The 25,717-nt window shown below is 45.8% G+C and overlaps 1 protein-coding gene across 2 annotated transcripts in view; it reads left to right on the plus strand.

The window, feature by feature from the left end:
• The first annotated feature begins 8,357 nt into the window (after positions 1-8,357).
• Positions 8,358-25,717, plus strand: part of LOC119801320 (SSX family member 2 interacting protein) — a 36,740-nt gene continuing 19,380 nt past the window's right edge. For both annotated transcript variants that reach the window (XM_038311856.1, XM_038311857.1), the window contains exons 1-4: positions 8,358-8,545; positions 22,666-22,794; positions 23,286-23,455; positions 24,144-24,356. In XM_038311856.1, the coding sequence (XP_038167784.1) occupies positions 22,752-22,794; positions 23,286-23,455; positions 24,144-24,356 (426 nt within the window). In that variant the 5' untranslated portion in view covers positions 8,358-8,545; positions 22,666-22,751. The remainder of the gene's footprint in view (positions 8,546-22,665; positions 22,795-23,285; positions 23,456-24,143; positions 24,357-25,717) is intronic.

A 25,717-nucleotide genomic window follows, 5' to 3' on the forward strand; every position in this document is an offset into this window, starting at 1 on the left:
AATTTAAAGGTTAAAATGCTTGTTAGAGTCCAACAACTTAGCCTTCTGTAGTCTGATCCAATGCAAGAAACATTAAAATCATCTCAAGAAAAAAAAAACAGAGTTGTGACTGATGGCAAAGAAGACTCTTTCAAGGGAACCAGAGTACGGAGAAAGGTCTCTAGCATTCATGAATGTATGCTAGATGTTTGCTCATCATGCAAAAGGATGTATCAACTTTCCCAGTAAATATTTGACTTTAATAGTACATTTAAAATATGATTAGATTTGTAAAGGTATTATTTACGTATCATTTTTCCTGGCAGGTATCTATTACATAAAGCAAGAGCAAGCAAGAAGATATAGTCACGTGACCTAAAAATTAAACAATAAATCATTTTGTAGAAGTTGCATTTTTCAAAATTCTCTAATATTCTGGACTAATTAGAATAATGAACAGGACTGGCGAGACAGAGAAGTGGGTAGATAGCTTTACCATGCAAGGATGAAGGCCTCAGCTTCATAACTGGAACCCATGCCAGAAAGCTGGGCATGGTAATAGCAATTTGTAATCCGATGCTGGAGTGGAGAGGCAGTCAGATCCCTAGAGCTCACTCGACAGCCAGTCTAGCCTAATCTGTGGGCCCCATGATCCCACTGAGATTGAATATGCACATGAACACACTTGTGTGCCCTGTAACACACGCATACATACACAACCAAAACAGCTAAGAAAGTAAATGATTCTGAACTGCTTTCTTACCTTCCATGTATAATTCTAACACAAGCTATAGATCGATTGCCCTTTTATGATTTGGATCTTAAATGTCCCCCAAAGGGCCATCATATGTTGAAGGCTCACTCCCTAGCTTATGGTGCTATTGAGAGACAGAGGACCTTTAAGAGGAGGAACAGCTGGGCATGGCAGTATGCATACCTGTAACCCCAGCACTGTGTGCCTGTTGGAGGGGTGGAGACAGGAGGAACACAGTGGGACTTGCTCACTGTTACCCTAGTTCCAGTTCAGGAAGAGGAATGAGGTAGAGACAGATGCCCAACATCCTCCTCTGGTCTCTGTGCACACACGGTACATATGCCACACACACACCTTTTCAAAGGGACCTAGTTGGAGAAATTTAGGTCCCTGCGAAGGTGCTCTTGGCAGGAGATAATGGGACGCTACACCTCCTTTCTCTGCTTCTGTCACAATGAGATGAGCAGAGGGGTTAACCACAAGACCCATGAGGTTGTGCCTCGCCACATTCCCCACAGTGGAGACAACCCCCAAGTACTGAAACCTTTTTAAAAGTTTAGTATCCCAGGTAGTTTGCCACAGCCATGGAAAGCTAATACAAGCACCAGAGTTTTCCTTAATTATGCCATTCGACCATTGCTTTGTAAATAAGTCCTACGTTGACTTGTTAAAGCAGACCACACTGATAGCAGTAAAATGCAATATCTCAGCCTCTGATCACCCCTGGAGAGTCTTGCTTGCTTGTTATACTATTGGGTAGCACTCTTGGTTGGAAGAACAGCAGCCTAATGGTGGCTTGGAACCTTTGTGGTTTACCAAGAAAACACACAGAGGACAGTGATCCCAGTGGGTTTGGGAGCTCAGTGACGTCACCACGGACCCAGGTGGCCAGGTCAAACCTTTAATCCAGGTAGTGTACCTCAGAGCTTAATACTGTCATTGTTTTCCCTTCCTCAGACACTGGAGTTCCTGTTGTGGACAGAGAACTGTTCTTACATTACTTGGCACACAGTAACCATTTGTAAATATCTGCTAAGCCATGAGGTTGGCCCAGGGCATGGTGATACTGGAGTGCTAGGTACAGAATCAAATGTTTTAAAATGACTTGTTATGCTGGATTGTGCTTCGAAGCAGATTTCTGTGTAGCTGGAAGACATTTGGGAATGATGTATAATCTTTTAGTTCTTTGCAAGGCTTTTGCCAGCTGAGCAAAGCTCTATATTTAAATTTTCAAACCAAAGCCAATAGAACAAACTAAACTACTCTGTTTTTAAAAAGGCAGGGGCATCTGCTGTTTGGTAAGGTAGCTGTGAGTGTGTATGTGTGCATGTGTGTGCATGTATGTGTGTATGGTGGGTGTGTGCTTGTGTGGTATATGTATGCACGTGCGTATGTGTGTATATGTGTGCATGTGTATGCATGTGTGTATATGTGTGCATGTGTGTATGTGTAAGCATGTGTGTGGTGTGTGTGTGAGAGAGCATGCGTGGCACAAGTACACACACCTGTATACTGGAGAGGGGAGACTGGAGAAGGATTAGGAGGAGGTGTGTTTTGGGGCTGGTATGGGGCTTAAGTTACGTTTTAAGTTTAAATTACTGTGCTTAGGAGATCTACAAAACAAAAATACCTCTAACCTGTAAGCCCCACTTGGCGATGGCAGATACCTTCTTGGAATGCTGGAAGCTGTTGTTTAAGCCACGTGTTTCACTTTATAATCAGGGCTGTGCCCCAACTGCACATGATATGCGTGATCATACATAGGTGGGAAGTACAGGGGCAGGAAGCATGTTAGAGTGTATTCTTGCCCCTGATTGGATGGTGACGAGAAGTACATAGCTGGTGAATTCTCGTGGTCGTTCTCTGGGAATCCCCGGTATGAGCCTGGCAAGTGTACATTGTCCTGGCCAGTATTTAATAAATACTTGCTTCAAATAGGCTCAAAAACTGTGGTAGTTGTCTTAGTCTTGCCTAATGGGGGTTGACAATGGTTTTGTAAAAGGTGATTTTTTTTTAACTAAATTTGAGAGCTCACAATGTTTCAGTTTACACAAGTCGAATTATAAGCTGGGTGTGATGGTGCGCATGTGCAGTGCCAGCTACTTAGGAGTCTGAGGCAGGAGGATCAGTTAAGCTCAGAAGTTCAAAATCAGGCTCGTTGACATAGATGGACTTGATTAAAAAGGAAAGTTATGTTATTCTTCATATGAACAAGCGACAAAGACGAGTTTCTGTCAAGAACTTGAGATGAAGTGTGAAATGGGAATTTAGATCAGTCCTCTTTAGTGTGCTTGCCATCCATGTGTGAGACATGTGTGCACACTATTTTCTGAAGGTAATGCACTTGTCTATTAGAAATGCAGTCTTAGGGGCTGGGAAGGTGGTTCAGTCAGTAAAACAAAGAACTGAATTTGATCCCTAACACCCATATAAAATCCAGGAAAGACATATTCCTGTAACTCCAGTGCTTGGGAGATGGACACAGAGGGGTTTTTGGAGTTTTCTGAGCAGTCGATCTAATGAAATAAATGAGTCCCAGGTTACATGGGAGACACTGTCTCAAAATATTAGGTGACAGTCACCAAAGAAACACACTTGATGTCAGCTTATGGCTGCTACATGCACACATGCACATACGCACATGTGAATGTCCACACATAGGTGTACACTCTTGAAAACACACACAACACACACACATACACACACACACTCACACAGTCCAAGAACTCTCTGGTGGTACCAAACCACCTCTCTAAGATGTATTTTATCAATTGTTTGAATGATTTGTGTGTGATCGAGTTTTGCATGGTCTTTTAAAGTTAACAACTTCATCTTGAGACCACTGGTAAGCCGGGAAACACTGTTAGTGTCTGCTAAGACTCATCAGGGATTCTGACTCGGATTCATTTCATAAGTCACAGGGTAAAACACTCTCAGCAAACCAGACCGAAGTCTAAAGTGCTAAGTAGGGAACGCCCAGGCATTCACCTGTGGGGCAGGATGGAGCCTTCACATAGGAATAGTTTGTTTTCCTGGGGCTTTTTAACTGAACCAATAGGAGTAGGCATTATCTGTTTTTCTTACAAACACAGCCCTTTTAAAGCAGTGTTCACAGTCACTTCAATTAGGCCTACAGATGGCCCAATTTCTGACCAACGGATTGGTCAGAAAGACATTTCTGTAACTACAGCATGATGTTACCAGTCCATGACGATAAGTAGGAAATCAGGTCCCTTTAAATTTACAGGTGTATTTTAGACTGTTGTTTTGTTGTGGTGCTGGGGGTAAGGTTGTGAACCTATCACCTTGTACGTGCTAGGGCAAGAGTTCTAACTCTGAACCCAGCTCTTGGACTGGCTTGCTTTCCTTCCTTCCTTCCTTCTTTCTTCCTTCCTCTTTTGTTCTCTTTCTCTCTTGCTTTTCCTTTTCTTTTTTTCTTTTTCTTCTTTTTTTCTTTTTCTCTTAGGATTACCCAGTTGGCAGAATTAAGATTATCCTAAAGTTCTACACCCATTTGTCTACTCCCTGGCAGAGAAGACTGAATTCCCTTGGCTCTTGAACTCTGACCATATTGCTTTAAACTGTTCTCACAAATAAAATGACCATAAACACAGAAAGTCCTGAAAGACTTAAGGTTTACCCACCCTACTGTCGTCAAAAATGTCATCTTGGCCAGAACCCAGGAGTAATGGAAGCAGGACCATTAACAGAAGTGACTCAGCCTGTAGTCTTGTCTGTTCCAGCACACACGCAGGCCCTGACAAACAATGTACTTCAGTGGATCCAGAGATCATTGTTTATTGAACAACCCAGATGGTATGCAGAGCAACAGAAAGCCTTGAGGTGTTGGCCTGTTACTACTGGCTCTGAGTCTGCAAGCCAGAAGAAGCTGTGTGTCTGAGTGCTTGTTCGCTTGGGTTATTTGAAATACTTGTCTCTGCAAAAGTCAGATGAATTGAATTGTGGGTGGTTCAGAAGCTATTTCAGCAGAATTAAGATATTTTAAAAACCACAATAATACCTACCTCTAAAAATTTTTGCATAGCAGTAGTAAGCTGAAATGCAAGATGTCCCCACCCCCCAACCTGCCTCTTACCTAATCACAACAGTTTGGTTAGTGGGGGCTTAGTGCAGCCATTAGGAGATGAGGCTACAGAAATGAACATGATGAACATAGCCCCTGCCCTCCTGTTATATTCTAGTGGGAGGAGACAGAGCACAAGCAAGAAAACAGACTGAGAAGACTGCTCTACATTCAGGTGGGATCTGAATGAGGGAAAAGAATCAGTGTTGAGCCTTTGAGGGAAGAAAGCTCCAGAAATATTGGTACAGTTTGACTTGAAATGTCCCCCAAATATCCACAAACCAACAACTTTGTCCCCGGTTATTGACAATATGGGGCAGTAGAGGAGCTTTTGTGTGGAGGACATAGTAGAAAGGACCAGGGATGTGTCCTTGAAGTAGATTGATCACTGACCAGCCCCTTCCTCCCTACCACCCCACGACTCCCCAGCCCTGCTTTGTTTTCTGGCTGTCTCAAAGTGAGCATCTTTATTCCACGGGTACTGCCCAGAGCAGCAGGCTAGCCCGCAGTGGGCTGCAAGCTCTCAACTGTGAGCCATGATAACCTTCATTACTTTTAAAGTTATTTCTGGTATTTTGTCTCAATGACAGAAAGCTGAGATAATGATAGAGGGGTAGGTGCAGGAGGCCATGGAATTTATAGGGGCCTCTTTGCTGGCACTTTCTGTAGCTGGAATTTTCTTTGGGCCACTAATCAGCTCCCAAATAAAGACACAGAGACTTATTAATCATGAATGCTCAGCCTTAGCTTAGGCTTGCCCCACAGCCTTGTGGCAATACATAGATCAACAGAAATGTGTTAATTTAAGATCTAAAAGTTAGCCAGGAATGTACCTAAGCTATTGGGCAAGCAATGTTGTAATTAATATAGTTTCTGTGTGATCATTTGGGTCTGGACAGCTGGGAAATGAAAGAGCAGTCTCTGCCTACAGTGATGTTTTATGAGAACTTTTCTAAATGAAGGTGAATTGACTACAGGGGACAATAGTGAACCCCTTCCTGTCTGGAGAGGAAATCAGCTTGAGTAAATCTGAGAAGAAACCAACCGGCCAAGCCTGGCCTAGCCTGCTTTTCTTCACCATGACAACGTGCTTCCCATCAAGCCTCTTCTCTTCCAGGCCTGTGCTGCAGGTATCCCTGAGCCTTTTTTTCCGACTGCTGCCTCAACTATTTCTCTTGTCCTGTGTACCGGTCGGGATCTTCTTGGTCTAAGCAACTGAATACCTGACCCCCAAAGCCTTGAGCAATGAGCTTTTTACTATGTCATGTGAGGAGCTATTACACAGGGCCAGCAAAGGCTAATTTAGCCACTCAATGACATTTGGGTTCCAGGGGTCTCTTCTCTTCGTGCTTTAGTCTCCTGACTAGAAGATGTGCGGCCACAGTTCTAAGTATGTCTTAAGCTGGAGGATGTCAGAGCAAAGAGGGGTAAGGGAAAAGGCTTCTGACAGGCTGGCAGGAGAGCAAGCTTCCTTAGTGCCCTCTTCCCTCCTCCTATTCTGCCCTGACCAGAAGCAGGTCCTGTGTTCAGCCCCTCAATCAGCCCCTGCGAGTGAGGAACAGAGTGCAAATGTTTAGATCAGTGGATCTCAAGGATGATCTGTGGCACCCTTGAAAGGGTCTCCCCAAAAATCCTCCACAGTTCAAAGTTACTTCTTTTATAACACTAAGGCATTTGCTTTTCCACTTTGAGTATACAATGGGGTGTTCCAGATCCTACCAGAAATAGCATCACAGACAGAATGAACCTGAAAATTTGTATGCCTTCCATTGTCTTTGCATGTAAAGATACTTGCACATTTTTACATGCCAGTAAATTTTAAAGTAACATAGATGTTCGTTAAAGCCTATTTATGTTGACATTGCTGTTTTAGAATTTTTGTTTTTTATTTCCATAGTATAGTATTTATCCACAGATGCAGCCTATACAAAGGGAAGTTTGGGAGACCTTGGTACCTTACTGTGTGAAGCAGGTCTGGAGACACAAAGGCTGAACACCTCTCATTTATTCAGACAGGCTGAACTAACTTAGCTAACCCAGGAGTGAGTGCTCCCTGCTTCACTGCCAGAATGAAATGGTAAAGAAGAATCCTTAATTGCTCCTTCAAAGAATAAATTCATATGAATATCTTTTCTTGATATAAGAAAAAGACTGACATTTTGGAGAGTGGACAACAGAACTTTCAGAATGTCCCTTGGGTGCAGAGGGAGCAACCACACCCATTGATGGTCTGATTTGGGGAGCAAGATAATCACTGGCAGTAATTAGTTTCTTGCTAGCTTCAGCCCTGCATCCCAAAGCATCTTTATAAAGATGGGTCCTTGCTATGTTTCCGGCTGTCATTCATGTGTATTCAACATCTAGTCTGTCCATCTCTTCTTATATCCAATATTTATTTCTACGTCTTGACCTTCCATCTAGGATTGAGGGTATGTGTAGTCCTCATTTCTCGCTCTGGTTCTTTGGTGGCCGTGGTGTGCATATTTCTTGTTCTCTTTTTGTGCTGTTTTTTTCTCAAACTGCTCTCTGGAGTCTCTTAAAAACCCAGAACTGGTTTTCTCCTCTTGAGTAAACCCCTGGCCAGAACCCAAGCACCTCGCCCTTTACTGGGATTTCTCCATCTAGGCTCTTCCTTTCCTCGGGGGAATTTTAGGCAGCCGTGGTAGGGAGGGGCAGGGGGATTTGGCGCTGTGCCGGTTACGTGTTTTCTCTGCACTCACCGCGTGGGCCTAGGGAGTTTTTTCAACTTATAGTTCACAGGTGCCATTTCTTAGTTATCCCCTTGCAGCTGTCTCCTCTCTAGGCCCGTTTCTTCGTCTAGTTTGATTTTTTTCCTCTGTGTTTTACTCACATCACCCAGGCTAGCCTCGAGCTCCCACTGTACTCGAAGATGACCTTGAACTTCAGTTCTGCGGGATCACCCTCACGTGCCTGCGCGATGTGAGCTGTCTGGGGACTGAACCCAGGGCTTCACCGACACTACCCTGGCCCCTAGTTTTACACGGATTTTTGTACCATTGACACGTTCCGCACTCAAGATTCCCGAGGCCACTACCTCCCTCCGCCAGGGCCTGACCTCATTTTGGGTGCCCTTCGGAGTCTCTCCATTCTGGCGAGCGCACCGGGCTCTCCTGGGAGCTCCACTTTTGCTCCTTGAGGAGCGTTGGGGTTCGGCGGGCCTCGGAGGCCGGGCTCTAAAGCGGCTAGGACCCTCCCCCTGCCCCCGCGGAGAGCTGGGGGGCGGGGAGCCGCGGCCGAGTGAACCCGGGTGTAACAGGTGCGGTGGCCGCAGCTGCGCCGGGGAGAGCCGTTCGGCGGCCTTCGCTCGGGGGTTTTCGGAGGCTTCGCCCTCTCCGAACCAATGCGGGTCGCGGTTGTTCGTCGCCTGGCAACCGGCGGAGCCAATGGGCGGCGCCAGCGCGGGGCGGGGTGGGATGGGCGGCCGCCGCGGAAGGCGGCGAGAGGCGGGCAGAGCGGGCTGGAGGCTGCGCGGAGCTGCGGGCCGGGCGGGGGAGCCGCTGCGTGCCGCCGCGGGTGCGGGCGGGCGCGGGAGGCGCGAGCCGCTCCCGGTGCGGTGACGGTGAGCGGCGGGATTGTGACGCGCAGCCGGGGAGGCCACCGGGCTGGACGTGGACGCAGGCACCGGGGCCGGCTCTCGGCGGGCTCGGCGCGGCCGTTGCGGCGGTTGGAGAGCGTTGCTGCCCGCCGTCTGCAGCGGGAGGTGCGAGGTAGGTACCGGGGGCTCCCCGCGCCCTTGCGGGATGTGACGCGGGCGAGCACGGGCGGGTTCTGCTCGGCGCGCGGGCTAGGCGATTTCACAGAGGCTGCCACAGTGGTCCACGGCTGCAGGGGAAGGTGCTTCGTAGTGGTCCAGCCCCACGTTTAGGGAGAGAACTTGCATCATCGCCCCGGTAAGCTTGCTTGAGAAATCATTTGGCCTCGGGTTTCCCAGTGCAGTTCAGTGAACGGCGAGCTCTGGTCAGCATGCATTTCTCCTAGTGCATATCCCCGGGTTATGCAAGTCACCTGGGCCCAGGAAATAAAACTTGCCAAATAATTCCTCATCAGCACCAGTAAAGGAATCTTGGCATTAACACTCGCAGTTCGGGCTCCTTAGTCCCGAGTGTCAGACTAGTAAGTGGGAACGCTGATGCAGTTGTGAGAACTGGGATTTCCTTCTAGAGTCTAGAATCTAGACAGTATGGAAGGTGGAGGGTTCCCCAGCCCTGGATTTGAGGTTTTCTTCCATTCGGGTTAGAGTCCGAGCTGGGAGTTACATGAGAACAGTGCTGCCGTGGAACCGTTGAGCTGGAAGAAAATCCTTCTAGCCCATGATTTAATCTCGAGCTGGAAAGGTCTGTGTGTGATGTGACATGTTTACAATGCTGGAAAAAAGTTTGAAAAGCTCTGGATTAGAAACATGATGTCTTGAAAATAGAACAGTGGCAGATTTGTAAACTTCGATCCAGCCAATAAACTTCGATCCAGCCAAACTTAACCCGTCCAGTCTCCTTCCTCCAGGAGAGCCCCTGGGCCCGGGGAGCTGACAGTGTTCATTTAGACTAAACAAGTTTGGAAGGCTGTGATCCCATGTGACACTTTGTCCCCGCCTGGTGTGCATGAAAGTCCCTCACACAAAATGGTTCTCCGCGAGGAGGATTAGGAATGGATAGAATTCAGACCAGGGCTTTTTTGGTGACTGGTGGGGCCCCTTCAGCTTAGTCATCTTACACCCTTCCTTCCCCCCATTTCCCATCTGTACAGTGGAGATAATAAGGGCCAGGGATTAAGTAACCGGGTGAAGCAGCTTGAAGATGGATGCGGAGATGCGGTTATTCTAGGTGGGAATGTAGAGCACTCTCCATAACTCATTGAGGCTTGTGACAAGGCTTGTGCCTAGTGTCTGGACCTACTGAGGCAGGTATATATGAAACAGGAAGGTTAACTGTCGTTTTTATTTTGTTTTGTTTTATTCCCAGAGGCCTCAAACCTAGCCCAATCAAATTATGTATCTGGGTTCTCTTAAAACCGGACAAACCAGCTCTTTGGGCCAAACTGCCTAGGATGCAGACTTTGTGAAAGTGTCCTCATTTAGCATCCAGCTAGAGAGAAAGACTTTCCACTGCAATTTTAATTCATTTTTAAATTGGAACAGTACGCCTAGTGTGGCCCTCATGCCTTCTATCCCGGTTACACAGGCACTGAGGCAGGAGGATAACTTGAGTTTAGGAGTGCCAGCCAGCCAAAGTGGGCTGATGTACTGATCCTCTTTGAAAAGAAACAACACCCCTTCATTCTAAAAGCCCTCACCCGTCCCCCCTTCATTCTAAAAGCCTCACCCATCCCTGGGGGCCAGACCCAGGTCCATGCTTCTTTAGGCCAGTGCTCTGTTGTTGAGCCAACTGCTCCTTTATCCTGAAGCTGGGCTGCTTTGCCACCAGCCTCCCAGGTAGCTGTGGTTATTGCCCTGTGACACTAGGCCCAGCTTCCACTTTATCTTTTACAATAGCTGTGAGCACAACTTGTTGGCAGCCTTTTGTTCCTAAGAAGAAGCTGTGTCTTGGATAATTATGGCCCCCTGGTAATGAGCATACCTCTTACCTTAAATTCACGGGCTTATGGGATGAGAGAGTAGAGAAATACGGCATTCATTTCATTATTGGTGACGGAAAACCATAGACTCACCATTTGATGCAGGTCCAGGATTCTATGTACGTAGAGCAGATTTATTATGTTAATAAATATATTCTTTCAATAAACATCGGGCACTCAGCGGCTACTTGCCAGGCCTAAGGCTGAATACTTTGTACTTAGGGAATTTTCTGTGTGGGGAAGGGGAAAAGGCAAAGGCATCTCAGCGGTGTCCTTCCAGGTGCTCACCAAGCATCAAATAGGCACAGGTTACAGGTGGCTGCTGGAGCTGCATGAGCCGTCAGAGTCCAGACAGTGCTGTGAGCCTTGACCAGAAGGCAATGGGAATGTCTAAACCGTTTTACTGGGCAGTTATGTTGCTCCTGACATGGTAGACTATGTCCACCCTCATCAGAGAGTGGCACATTCCGTGGGGCTGTAGACTCCGATGGATCAGGGCTACCAGAAAGTGGCCGCTTTTCACAGGACACTTACCTGGAGCTCACAGACACCAAAAAAAAAAAAAAAAAAAAAAAAAAAAATAGCAATGGTTCCTTGCAAGCAGGTCTGTATCAAGCTTTTTTCGTTGGCCTCCAGTTCACAAATAACACCACCAAATTTATTATTATGAAAGCTTGGGCGTTAGCTTAGGCTTGTGTCTAACTCTTAAACCTAAATTCATCCATATTTTTTAAACCTATGATCAACCACGTGACTTTTACCACTCTCCCAGTGTGTGTCCTCTTCATTCTGGTCTGGCTGGCACCTCTGGCACACCTGGATTCCTCCCTGTGACTTCCTTCCTCTCTGCCTGGAAGTCCCGCCTCTCCTCTCTTGCCTAGGCCAATCCAGTAGGCCATTCAACTTTTTATTACACCAATGACCCCAACACCTCTTCACACAGTGTGCAAACAGCCCGCAACACAGGTCTTATGGGACTGTCTTCTGTTGCTGGCGGGGTGGCAGAGCTCCAGAGGTGGGCCACAGTCACAGCGCCGGGTACAGCCTGAGAGATGGAGGCCCAGAAATGCCAGGGAAGCAGTGTGGGGTTCAGAGACGAGCCCTGTGAATGAACAGCAAGGTCTTATGGTGGCAGTCTGGAGTGCTGTGCACGCCTCTCCTCCCTCCGAGGAGGGATGGTGACAGTGACCTACTCCATGAGGCTGTGCTGGTTGCATAAGTGTATGTTTGGAGCATGTCCTATGTGACAGGTGCTTGTAATTAGCCAGGCCTGGTGGCACATGTAAAAATCTTGCTTGCTGGAGGCTGGGAAAGGAGGATTCCAAGTTCAAGGCCACCCTGCGCTCCTAGGTAATCCCTGTCTGAAAAAACTAAAGCAAAGACCTAAAAGTGATTCAACACAAAATCCTAAGTTGACTTAAAATAAGAAATTTGGGTGAGGTTTTTTGAATTAACTGGATTGTGTAGTTGTCGTGGGTGAACTTTGTGGATGGTGACATTTCACAGTGTCAAAGGTCGGCTGTGTCTGCCCTCCACTTCAGTCCCCACTGAACACTTCTGTATGTTCTGTCCTGATCTTGTCTCATGCATCTACCCAAACCCAGTTTCATTAACTTTATTCCTCTGTTCTAAGTGATACCTTGTCTAGTACCAAAGACAGGCTTTGGCATGAGAGAACATGTGTTCTTTATGCCCAGCTTCTGGCACATTTATTTTCTGCCCTTCTCTGTCCTCGTTCCCACTACGGAGCCCGTCGTGACCGTAAACTACTACTTTTGCCATGCCTTTCTTGAGAATATTTTTATTGTATTTTATAAAAGTAACATTTATACTGAAAATTAGGTCTAGGTATCCTTGAATCAGTGTGCCCCATGGCCAGAAGGACTGGAAGGAATTTCAAATGATTTTCATTGTGATGAACAGTATGCATTTTTAGAAATCTGTAAAGGACTTCAGCTACAGAGTGAGCTAATTTGTATTCCTTGGTTTCTGTGTGGGTCCCATGGCATGGGTGAGCGCACACACAGCATGCATGTGTCTCACATGTGGATCATTGGGTGCCTTCCCCCTTTTGTTTGAGACATGGTCTGTTACTGGTCTGGAACCTTGCACATACTGATGAAAAAAGTAGAGAGAGAGATTACATACTTCATCTAGATATTGATCTACAACTGTAAGCCTGGAGGAATCCTGGCCCAGGCTTAAGGTCTCCTGAGTAAATGATGGGCATTCTCTGAGCCTGTCCCAGCATTACAAAACAACATGGCTAATGACGGGACTTTAAGGGACCCTGGATCTGCCTGTCTTTGCCTACCTCCTCCAGCACCTGGCTTTCCCATGGGTTCCTGGAATCCAAACTCAGGTACTCAAGGCTCCCTGAGACAGACTCTCATCACACATTCTTTTGTTAATTTGTTTTATCTTAATAATAAAGCACCATTGAATACAAAGAGGGATGCTGACAGTAGCGTCTCTGTAACTGTATGAAGACCCCTCCTCCCTCTTTCATAAGGCAGTGACCACTGAATGCTGCATCGTTCTTGTGTCTTGTAAAATGCACATTTATCACATTTGATTTCCAGAGTGTATAATTAAAAACCAGGTGTTCATGCCCTGTCTCTTGGAACAATCTTTTTGTGGTGTGTGCTTTATAATTCATGTGTTGTGTGTCCCTAGGTTCTCGATGGCTGCATTACAGCCCGTCTTGGGAGTAGGTCCCACTTTTCCTTTCTGCCGATGGAGGATGAGTGCCTGGGTTATAGTGGGGTCATACCCTGAGCTGCGCGCTGCTGCTCCCAGACCCGCTGCTGGAGTCCGTGTGTACTCCAAAGTCTCTCACATAGCACAGCAACAGTCGGGGCTGTTTGAGGACTGTACCCACAGCACCGAGGGCCCTGCTGCCAGTGCTGGAAAGGAAGTGACTTTTTGACAGCCACTTTTGGCGAGGAGCATCACTAAAATTGTGTCATCACATGAAACCTTTTATCATAATTTGCATCTCCACTATTTTATTCAGCTTTTGCCCAATCGGGAGATAGGATTAGCATCCTGTCTTTGGTGAAGTTCTTAGAGAAAGAGATTGCTGTCTTGCACTGCAGGGCCAGATGGCCAAGAGAGAGGCTGTGTGGACTGGGACTGGAATCCTGGCGCAGCTCTCTGCTCCTCATTAGCCCTGTGACCCTGGATGCATTACCTAACCCATCTGCCTTCATTATCCTGTGCATGGAAAGGCGTTCCTACTGTATACAGGGATGCAGTGGGGTGGACTTGGAAGCGTGTGAAGCATTTAGACAAGTGCCCTGTCTTCTGACTGTACTTGCTTAGTTCTATACCTGGTGTCTAATTAAGTTCCTGCAGCAGACTTAAGAAATAGTGTGACCCTTATCATACAAGCGAGGAGACCAGCTTGGAGAGATGGTTTATGGGAAGGGACTTAAAATAGGGTCTCAGATGTGGGGCCAGGTCTAGGATGCCATTGTGGTTAATACTGCATTCCCCAACTGCAGATCTTCCTGATAGCCATAAACTCAACATGAGGACAAATCAATAAGAATAATAGCAGGTTTTTAGTTCTGGGCCTTCTGGTATGTTTGTACTAGTTCCGTTATCTGTGTAGGTTCTGCACGCTCACTGGTAGCATCACTGGACTCTTCTGGGGTTTATGTCTGTGGGAAAATATATATATATATATATACACATATATATACACATATATATAGTCCTAGTCCATACAGGGGAAATAATTCAGGGCTAAAATTTGTAAAACTAAGAGGTTGGATTTAGTGTGTTTCTGTACCTTCAATTAGCAGAGGTGTTTGCGGTGGAATTAAAAGCTATAGTCTCCTCTGGAATGAAATTATAATTAAAGGTATTACTCGGATTGTCAATAATCAATTTCATTTTTGAGATTGGTGATGTAAATACGGCATGCTGATAACTGAGTCTTCAGGTTCTGTGACTGCATTTAGAAGATGACTAATGTTTAAGGATTTAGTTTTAACAATTTTATTTTCATATTCCAACAATCTGGTAACTCAATTCGGTGATATTTTAGCAGAAATGTTAGTGAGCTGTCTAAAATCGTGTGCAGTATTTAGAAGGCCAGCTGGCACCATGTTACTATGTTCCTGGGTAATGGAAAGCTGTTATTTTCTGACACTTGATGGGCGTTTATTGTAGAATCTGGATTAGGTAGGCATTGTGTCTTCTCAAGCTTGGAGTGCAAGTCAGCTTGGAAAGAACACTTAGAAAATGGACTGTGTAAAGAGGCCCATGCCATTAAGGTGGGGTTTCTGCCATGATCGTGCTCCCTTTGTAGATGCAGGGCAGGAGAAAGGGCCCTGGCTAGCACGTCCTCAGGCATCGGCTCTGCAGCTGCGTCTTCCCATCGCAGCTCTGTTTCTTACACATTTGCCAGCTTGGACCACTGCCTTGTGCGCTGTCCATCCATTACTGCCCGTCATTTGTGGGTGCATTTGGGTAAGAGTGTAGCTGCAAAAGATGGAATGGGTGAGAATATGAGAGATCAGAGAAGAAAGTTGGTGGCTGGGCTAGCAGAACTGTGTGGGTCCTCAGGTCCACGAGTGGAGATGTGTGGAGCCTTGCTGTACCTCAGGCTACAAAGACGGGGCATTTCCTACCTCTCCAGAAGCCTATGGACTAGTAGGGATCATCCAACATGATTGCAGAAAGGTTAATAAGAGATTCTAGTCACCATAAGTCCACTCATTTGCATTTGTAGTTTCTGGTATCATTTTTGTTGCATTTCATCAAGATGTATTTAAATTAGTTTTAGAGAGGACACAGAAATGTATCTTTTTTTAAAAAAGTCACCTATTAGTGAGTAACAAATTATTCCAAAGTTTACCAGCCTAACACAGCAGGCTTGTATCATCTCAAGGCTTCCATGGAGCAGGAATCTGGGGCAGCTTAGCTGAACTCCTTCAGGGGCCATCATCTAGGTGTTAGCCAGGGCTCAGGCAAACCCACTTTCAACTTGCTCCTGGCTCTGGGCAAGCCCTGTGTCCTTTTGGCCCCAGATGTCAGGTCCTTGTCACACTGGCTGTCAGGCTACTCACAGTGGGATATCTCCCTTGGTCCAGAAAAGAACCTGACAGAGCGAAGAAAACGCTGAAATGGAACCACACATTCAGAGCCTGATTTTCAAAGTGAAGCCGTATCATGTTGTCTATACTGTTAGAAGCTGCTCACTAGATACAGCCCTTACATAGGAGCAGAATGACCCAAGGCTGTCCCGGCAAGAACGGGCTCTTAGAGACTGCTTGCACCTGAGCTCTACAGATTGTTGATTTGTTAAGAACCCAAGTCTTTAGAGAGGATAGCAAACTCTCTGGTGGAAAGGCTGGGTATAATTAATCAGAACTCAAAATGTTTGTGTGAATGTCTTAGTTTTGATGTGCAGAGACCGTTTACAGGCTTGCCTAGATTTGAGACCCAGTTCCACAGGAATGGTATTCTCCAAGCGAAGTCACTTAAAATTGATGAAAAGGACTCGATCTTTTAATGACACTAGGCACACCTCTTTCTGAATCTCAGCAGTTGTAGATGGTTCCCATGCATACTATTTAAGGTGCTGGAAGAAAGGGGCTCAGAGTGCCAAAAACCTTAGGCATCCTGTTGAGCACTCTCATGCCTAGTTTCCGGCACTTGACACAGAATGATGAGTTTGGGAAATCTTTCTTTCCAAAAAAGCGTTCCTCTGGGATGGATGAAGAAGGCACAGTAGAAGGTTGCGAGTCCTCGGGTCCCTGTATGAGATGTGCTGAGCCCTGTGCTGCACCAGGACTCGGCCACGAAGAGAGAACAACATTAAGTGCGATGTCTCACTGCTTCCTGGTCTCCTTCGGGATTCTACCCAAGAAATTGCAACTAGATCACTCTTAAGCTTAGCATAATCACTTTTCCAGAAGGCTAGAGAGCCCTTGTTATGTTTATATATGAAGGGCACAACATTTTCACCCAGAACCAACTACCTCGAAAGTGGTAATGTAACCTTTTTACTGAAGTTATCGCTATTTTCTGAAAGTAATATAATTTTCTCTTATGGAGGGAGACTATTGATGGGAATCTATGTTAATTCTCCCACAGGAGAGTTCATTACATGTCTGTGTACATGCTGCCTGCAGATAGTAAGATGGTGTCTCTCTGGTGTGAAGAAGAGAAGAAATTTTGTTTCGTTCTGGGGATGAAACCCAGGGCTTCCCATTCTAGGTAGATGCTCTTTGAACTATGCCTGAGCCTGAGAGTGCTGATGTTCTCACTGGTCATATTGTAGATTTTGTTCCCTCTACATTTTAGATGAATGAAATAGACTTTGGGTGTCATTTAAGTTATTGATATTTCAGTCAAAATGCGTACATGGACCTCACCTGTCTTGGAGTCTGGATGGCTGTCCCAGCTAGTTGTGCATGCACACAATGAAAAAGATGTTAGAAAATGCCAGGATCCAGATCACGTGTCCCAAATTGTTACCTCCAACTTTTCCCCTATTTTGAAATGTCAGTAATACTGTGGGCGTAGCCAAGCCTGTGATGGTGCGATTTGTCATGGGTTGTTGCAGTCTCGTACAACTGTTTGCTTGATTGTCGTCCATCTGTAGTAGGAACTTTTGCTCCAGTCCCAGCTTTGTGACAGACCTTGCTCACTTTTGGTACTCCTACACTGCAGTGGGTTTGTGGTAGTGTGAGGCTGTGTAACATGGAGATGCCCTGATACTGTTTTCTTTGAAATTAGCCTTGACTTATTTTAAAATCATAAAAATAAAATCTTAAATTGAACTACAATACAGTTGTGTGAACTAACCTCTTGGGTTTTCCCAAGGACAAGGTACATTGCACTTTCTTGAAAACAGCTGGTAGAGTAACTTCTCCCAAGTCTCATGGTGTATAATTTGGTCCATCCTTAGACTGCATGATTTGTGTGTGTGTGTGTGTGTGTGTGTGTGAGAGAGAGAGAGAGAGAGAGAGAGAGAGAGAGAGAGAGAGAACAGGATAGGAAACAACTCACAAGCTAAACTTGTAGATGCTGAAAAACTAAGTCCAGGCACAGAGGCCCTGAGTCTTACGGAGCAGGTGAGCAGGTGAGCGCTCTCTCTGTGAGTCTCTGTGAGTGAGGAAGGCTATGCAGCTCTTTTCTCTCACCTGCAGATACTGTAACAAACGAGCAAGCCTTCTTGGAAAGGAGCTGGTCTGTTCTTGCGTCTCCCCAGCCCTGCAATTACAGGGGATTAGGTCACTGCTGCTTTCCATGTGGACAGCCGATTACAGTGGATTAGATCTGCCCGGCGTCTACGTGGACATGAGTTTCCAGGGCTTCTGAATCTCTGTCCCCCTTTCCTTGAGAGCAGTGGTGCATTTCTGCCTGCCTTAGAATCCTGTCACTTACACCAGACAGAGATGTATCTAGGCCATGATTGTGATGAACAGTTGTAGATGTGAGTAAACATCCACAAAGGACTGACTAGTGGTGAAGACCCACTCTAAATGGACAGCCACATCCCATAGGCTGGTGTTTCGCAGAGATTGAAGGAGAAAGCCTGCTCATGTGGATACTAACATTCCCACAGTACCCTCTCTCTCTCTCTCTCTCTCTCTCTCTCTCTCTCTCTCTCTCTCTCTCTCTCTCTCTCTCTCTGCTCCTCCCCTACCTCCAGTGATGTAGCTGCTCTACTTGGCCACATCTTCCTTCCCTCTCTCTCTAGTAGGCTGAAATCTCTGAAACTGTGAGCCCAAATAGCCCTCTGTCTGTCTAGGATAGTTGGTCATGGCAATGAGGAAAAGGAACACAGTGAACTCAGACTGTTCACTCCATGTACCAAGCAGTGTGGTAAATACTTCGTGCGTTGCCTCATTTAAGGAGTCATACTAAAGTACATGTAACCATTATGAGACATGACCAGTGAAACCTACCTAAATGTAGTAGGAAGGCTGCTTGTTTGTTTTCTGGATGTCCAGGCTCCTGAAATAACCACACAGAAACTGTATTAATTAAATCACTGCTTGGCCAATTACTTAAGCATTATTGCTAGCTAGCTCTTACATCTAAAATGAACCCATCTCCATTATTTTATATTTTACCACAAGACTCATGGCCTACCAGCAAGGTTTCAGCATGTCTGTCTCTGGTGGCAGCTCAATGGCTTCTCTCTAACTCCTTCTTTCTCCCAGCATTTGGTTTAGTTTTCCCCGCCTACCTCTATTCCCGCGCAGGCCCAAGACAGCTTATTAACCAGTGGTATTCACAGCATACAGAAGGGAATCCTACATCACCCAAAGAAAGCTGTCACCAATATGTGGGTTTGTTTACTCTTGTGTTTTGCTTAGAGCTGTGTCCCTGAGTCCTAAGTCAAGTTAATGTGTTTTTCTTACCTGATGCAGACTCATCCTTCTTACCCTTCTCTTCATGACACCAGAGACTTCCACTGAGGGATAAAATGATCCCGGATACCTTCTTTATCATATCACACAAGTAGAGCTAGGTACCCGTGCCGGACTGCGCAGCCTGCACGGCCTGCACGGCATGCCACATGTCGTCTGCTGTAACGGACTGTGTGATGCTCTGTGATCTAGATGCCCTGGCTTCTTTACGCACATTTCTGTCCGTCTTGAGACCTACAGGTTCTTTCTCTAGAACACATGTCCACTGCTTCCTGGTATTTGTTTCTATGGCTGGACCTGTGGTGTGGCACTGACCTTACCTGTGCTGTTGCAGTAACCTTGTTACCGTCCCCAGCCTTTTTTGCTGATTCCTGTAGTTTGCCCAGAGTACTAACAGAGTTTGCTCATGTTACTTTCCTGCCTCAGGCCCCTCTGCAGCTTCTCACACAGTCACAAATCCAGCTTGCTGCCCTCCAGCCTTGCTCGCTGTGCACCAGGCACAACGGCCTTCTGGCTTTTTCTTGCCAAGTTCAATTTTGTTTCAAGTGTTTGTACTTTCTATTTCCCTTGTCTTGGGACTGACTCCATAGTATTTAAGTCTATGCTAAAATGTCACTCTCTTGTGTGAGCTGTGCAGATAAACAGCGGAAAGGGAGTGAAGATTTATTTGGGTTCAGAGTTTCAGAGGTTTCCATCCGTGGCTGGCTGGTGCTGGCCCCACTGTTGCAAGCCTGAGGCGTGACTGAGCATGTGCAAGAAGCACATGGTAGAAACACTAGCTTTCCTTGTCACTGATGGAGCAGGGCAGAGCGCTTCTCACCCCAGAAACCGATTCCTCTAGGTCCACCCCGACGTGTCCAGTACCTCCCAAACAGTGCTTCTTACCTGGGGACCTAACCTTTAGCTAAAGAGCCCCTGAGGGACATCCATTTGTAAACTGGAACTGGCCCATCCCATGTAACTTTCCCTGACTGATCTAGATTTTCCCTACCCAACACTTTGATGTTGCCAAGCTTGTTTTCTTTGTAGCTCTACTCTAATCACTCTGAGTTGTGCTTGATTCTGTAGTATGTCCTGCTCACCTTTCTCAGAAGGTGAACTCTAGGGAATTCAGCCTCATTTGTGCCTAGAAATTGTGCTTGCTGTGTAGTGGGAGCTCAGGTCACTTAGGGTGAGGGGAAGCTTTGATCTAGCCCTCACTAAATTGTGCCGTATTTTCTGTCCATGTTAAATATCCAGAGAAGAATTAACGGTCATGGCCCTGTGTCCCATGCTATACTATGATATGCTATGATATACTGTGATGCACTATGATAAACTTAATTTGACTTGTTAGATGGTGAGTTATAGCTTATAGCAAAGAGTATAGAACTTACACATACAACTTAATGAATTATGTGTGTTCCCATGTAATTGAGCCTCAGATAATACCCTCCTCACTCCCTCTTCCCATGGGATAAACTGCATAATGTTTTATAATTAGCCTCTACTATTTAAAAATTGGAAGATTTCCTATAAAACTGCAGAACATCTTTAAAAATTGAAAGAGCCTCCAGCCCAGGGGTAGCCTCTTGACTTCAGTTTGCTGTGATGAGAAGCAGCTGCCCACAGTGTCCCACGTGTTCTCCCATTTGCCCACACCCTCACCTCGTGCCTTCGCCTGACCTGGAAGTCTGTTGCCAGTTGCCAATTATAATTTCATTTGAATTGCTTTTCTTGTGGTCGAAATGCATCTCGTCTGTTGAAAGGTGGAAGCAAGAATAGTAAACAAAAGTCCCATCTTAATTTAGTCCACTTACTGTATTTCTAGACTGATATTCCTTGGCCATTTTTAATTCTGCAGCTTTGTTTAAACCTGTACAATGTTCTATTGGATGACCAGTTTTCCGTGGACATGTTTTTGCTTTGATTTTCCATATTATGAACAACACCCTGTAGGTAAATCTCTGTGCACATCATCTTCTGAGGATAAACTTGTGAGCAGTGTTTCCAAATCCATGTTGCCAGCTCTGCCCCTTGAGTGTGAGATGGTGTTGCCTAAAAGGCCACACATAGAATGTTTCTTCCTCCGCTGTGCTAGACTGGGGCTCAGAATGTAAAAGATGTGCTGATGTAATCGGGAGAAACAAAACAGGATTTCACCTTCTCATCTATATGAACAAGAATTGTTCTCGGGACTAGATGGTGGCACATGCCTTTAATCCCAGCACTCAGGAGGCAGAGGCCTGCAGATCTCTTGAGTTCAAGGCCAGCCTGGTCTACAAAGTGAGTTCCAGGACAGCCAAAGCTACACAGAGAAACCCTGTCTCGAAAAACTTAAAAAGAAAAAAGAGTTGTTCTTGGATATGACGCAGAAATATTTCCTATTAGAGTCCTATACCCTTAGAGTCAGATCGGGTACCATGTGTCCTGGGAAATCTCTAACCTTGATACAAATATATATTATTTGTATTGCACTCATGCAGGTACACACACACACACACAGAGTGACAGAGAGAGAGAGACAGAGAGAGAGAGAGAGAGCCTGTGTGTCTCTATGTTCTAGTTTGCATTTTTGTTGATGTAATTAAACATCCTGATGAAAACCATCTTTAGGAAAAAGGGGTCTATTTGGTTTATAATTCCAGGTTATGGTCTATCATGTGGCAGGTCATAGGTGGGAGCCTAGACAGCTGGTCACAGAGGTGGGAGCCTAGACAGCTGGTCACAGAGGTGGGAGCCTAGACAGCTGGTCAGAGGTGGGAGTCTAGACAGCTGGTCACAGAGGTGGGAGCCTAGACAGCTGGTCAGAGGTGGGAGTCTAGACAGCTGGTCACAGAGGTGGGAGTCTAGATAGCTGGTCACAGAGGTGGGAGCCTAGACAGCTGGTCAGAGGTGGGAGTCTAGATAGCTGGTCACAGAGGTGGGAGTCTAGACAGCTGGTCACAGAGGTGGGAGTCTAGACAGCTGGTCACAGAGGTGGGAGTCTAGACAGCTGGTCAGAGGTGGGAGCCTAGACAGCTGGTCACAGAGGTGGGAGTCTAGACAGCTGGTCAGAGGTGGGAGTCTAGACAGCTGGTCACAGAGGTGGGAGCCTAGACAGCTGGTCACAGAGGTGGGAGCCTAGACAGCTGGTCACAGAGGTGGGAGCCTAGACAGCTGGTCACAGAGGTGGGAGCCTAGACAGCTGGTCACAGAGGTGGGAGTCTAGACAGCTGGTCACAGAGGTGGGAGTCTAGACAGTTGGCGTCACTATCACCGTTGTTAGAGCAGTGAAGCTGTAACATGGAGATTCTGCTTACTCGCTGTTTTGGTTCAGCTGGCTGTCTGCATTCTCACACAGTTCGGGGTTCAGCCAGGAGATGGTGCTGCTCACTTTCTTGAGCTAATAATGGAAACTTCCCCCACAGGCATGTTCATAGACAGCCTGATCCAGGTAATTCCTCATTGAGATTCCCTCCCAGGTGGTTCTAGGCTGGGTCAATTGCTGGTTAAAACTGAACAGCACACTGTGCACCTAGAATTTTCTCTGTGTACATAGGAGCAGATATTACAGAACCTTCCATTGAAGGGGGCACATAAATGGACTACAGAGCTGGCTCCCTGGTTAAGAGTCCTTGCTGCTATTGGCAGGGGCGTGGATTCAGTTCCCAGCACCCACATGGTGGCTCACAACCATTTCTAACTCCAGTTTCAGAGGACCTGGTGCCCTCTCCTGACTTCTATGAGCACCAGACATGCATATGGTGCACATACAAATTCAGGGAAAACATTTATCTGCATAAAAAATGAAATGAAACTCAAAGAATGCACAAGCTATTTTTTGGCTCTTATTGGGTCTCACCTTTTAAATTTGATGCCTCTGTCCCTTTCTTCCTAAGGAGATGCTCACGTAGAGCGCCAGAAGCCCTTGTACATGTTTCAGCACTGAACCACCTCCTCAGGTATCCTGGCTCTGGAAATTGCTATGGGAGATTGGATGACTGTTACAGATCCCAGTCTGTGTGCAGGTAACTGAGTCCAAACAGCAGACGCCATCACAGAGAGATTATTGAGAAAACCACAGGCATGGGAGATGCGATGTCAGCCAGCAGTGTTTAGCACGCACCCGGTGTTCATTTCCAGTAAAGTTATAAAAAGCCAAGTGGGCAATAAATTATTTATTACCATTTTTTGAGGGAAATTTTACACATTTGAAATACATGTTTTGGCTCCTTCAGTCTCTAACTCTTTGAGTCACATATACTGAATGGCATAGACAAGTATGTTTTTTCTATTTTTATAAATCCAATAGTGGAAGTTAAGCTGTGAATCCATTTAACATATCTACCAAGAAAGAGCATTAATGTAATTGTGTCATTTTCTCATTTTTGTAAAAAAATAAAAATCTACATATATTTCACACAAAAGTATTTTGCTCTAACTTTATGTGTAATTCAGAATCTTTGGTAATAGAGATTATGGTAGTTTTTTAATTGCTTGAATGCTTTTTTATTTTCAGAAAGCAAAAATCTCTCTCAATATACCTCAGAAACAAAGATGTCTCCGTCAAGTTTATACTCCCAGCAAGTGCTATGCTCTTCAATACCTTTATCAAAACATGTGCACGGTGTTGTCAGTGCCTTCTGCACAGAAGAGAACATTGAACAAAGTATTTCATATCTTGATCAGGTAATTTTTTGGGGGGGGAAGAAGAGCATAAGTCATGTTATATACAAGAAAATATCAAAGCTACAAGAAAAGCATGTGCCAGCCTGAGTGTGTCGTTACGAAGTGGCCGAGACTTAGACGTTAGGTCTGCAGAGACTGTGGGAGTGTCTGCGCAGACACAAGGTTGACTGCTGTGCTTGCCCAGCCAGATGCCTTCTGTCGCAGACTCCTGTGTGGGCATCCAGCCCTCGTTTCATTGATAACAAAGCTGGAGAAGTTATGCCAGGTCATGGGTGATTGGTCAGCAGAGAATTTAAAGTTGTTTAAGTTTTTGTTCTCTGAGTATTTAATATTAATGATCTAGGAAATTTTTTTTACTTTTTTCTTTTCACTAAGTTATACATTAATCCACTGAAAAAGATTAACGTACATACTGAAAGTTCCAGTTGACGAATTGATAACTGTGTATTATATGCTGCCTCATCTTATCAAGTCTGCGTACACTGTGGGATGGCTCTACAGTGCACGTAGTGAGGTTGGCTTTGTGTCAGGGTGACTTCGGTCTACTCTGAAGTGTTGAGGATCAACATTGTTACTAGCTTATCACCAAGGGGTACAGTAGCTCATTCCTGCCAAACTGAAACATCCTGCCTATGACCAATGTTTTCCCAGAGTATCCAGCTGCTAAGAATACATTTTCTCCTCTCAGGAACTGACTACCTTCGGTTTTCCTTCCTTATATGAAGAATCCAAAAGTAAAGAGACAAAGAGAGAGTTGAATATAGTTGCTGTTTTAAATTGTATGAATGAGTTACTTGTGCTTCAGCGGAAGAACCTTCTGGCCCAGGAGAGTGTGGAAACCCAGAATCTGAAGCTGGGCAGCGACATGGACCACCTGCAGAGCTGCTATACCAAACTTAAGGTACACCTTGTTTTCCTCCTGCGGCAGTGCTTACCATGGGGCACACACAGGTGGAGCTGTGTTTGAGGCCTGATGTTCCCTTAGGTGTAGGTAAGAATGCTTTCTAGTAATTGGAACAGTTTGATGATTCTGCTTCTTGTTGTCTATGCTAAAGGCCTTGGTTTTGTTGTTTAGTGACTTGTTGAGCTGTAGCAAGTTAGGAAACTTAAGAGTTAAGTTAGGAACTTAAGAATTCTGAGGAAAATCAGGGTACTCTCCTCTTCCAGTCTTGTTTGATAAAGTAGGTGTTTCATAACATGCTGACCCCACAGAAAACATTCCCAGGGTGTGTGAACCAAAGAGCAGAGCTCAGGAGGGGAGCGAGGCAGACAGTGGCTGACAGCAGGAGTCTCTGCTGCAGGGGAGACTGCCCTGCCCTGTGGCTCCTCCCTTGTCACCGTTCTCTGTAAAAGGCAAAGGTACTTGAACAGGCGCTGGCCTGCCTCCTTCACAGACACAATGCTGTTGCCAGTTTTGGTTTGCTTTCTTTTCTTTATAAAAGCTTTTCTATGTTTTTCTATAAGAAATACATTTTCCCCCGAGAAAAGAGGAACAAGTGTTTAAATCATGGTATAGGAAAGACTTACTATAATGTTACATTATATTCTCCCTCAATATTCTATATAAGGCCCTGGTTATGAGAACAAAGCCTTTGTGTACATGTATATGCCCTTGGCAATTGGCTTTCTTGGGTTTTCCATCTATTGGTCCTTGGCCCTCTTCCTTCCCCACCCCTTCTAAGACAGATAAGAAAGCTGGAGAACCTTGACTCTCTGGATGCTGCAGGGGAGCATAGTCTCTGTAATGTTTGCAAGGAAGCAGTGTGTGCCGCCCTTCTCGTGAGCACTGGACACATTTGGCGATGCTCTAGCCAAGTGGCACAGATCCTCGTGCCACATGCTCCTGTCAGCCATCGCTGCCCGATGTACCTGTCTGTCTTCAGACCTGGTGCGGTAACGCTGTCTCTGTAATTATGTTTTAGCTCCTTGTACATCCTGTTTGCCTGAAGGTCAGGGAGAGCACCCCACTGTGTATCTTGGCTAGCGGGGGACCCTACAGGCTGGAGAAGGAACTTAGTGGTTTCTAGGGCTGTGAGCTGTGCATGCTCCAATGAGTGAGCCCTCTTAGGACCTGGATGCTGATCAGGCTGATCCAGATCTCTGACCCTAGAGGACGTGCTCTTCCATCCGTGTGCCGTTTGCCAGGTGTCGTCGTGCTGCGCAGTGATGAGGCCGTTCCTGGGAGAGCAGATTGCTCTATGAGGATGTCTTCTAACGTGGGTTTGACCTGAGCTAGAATCTGTTACTTTGCTTAGCTGAGGA

Source organism: Arvicola amphibius, chromosome 14 (assembly GCF_903992535.2).
Source record: "Arvicola amphibius chromosome 14, mArvAmp1.2, whole genome shotgun sequence".
Classification (NCBI taxonomy): domain Eukaryota; kingdom Metazoa; phylum Chordata; class Mammalia; order Rodentia; family Cricetidae; genus Arvicola; species Arvicola amphibius.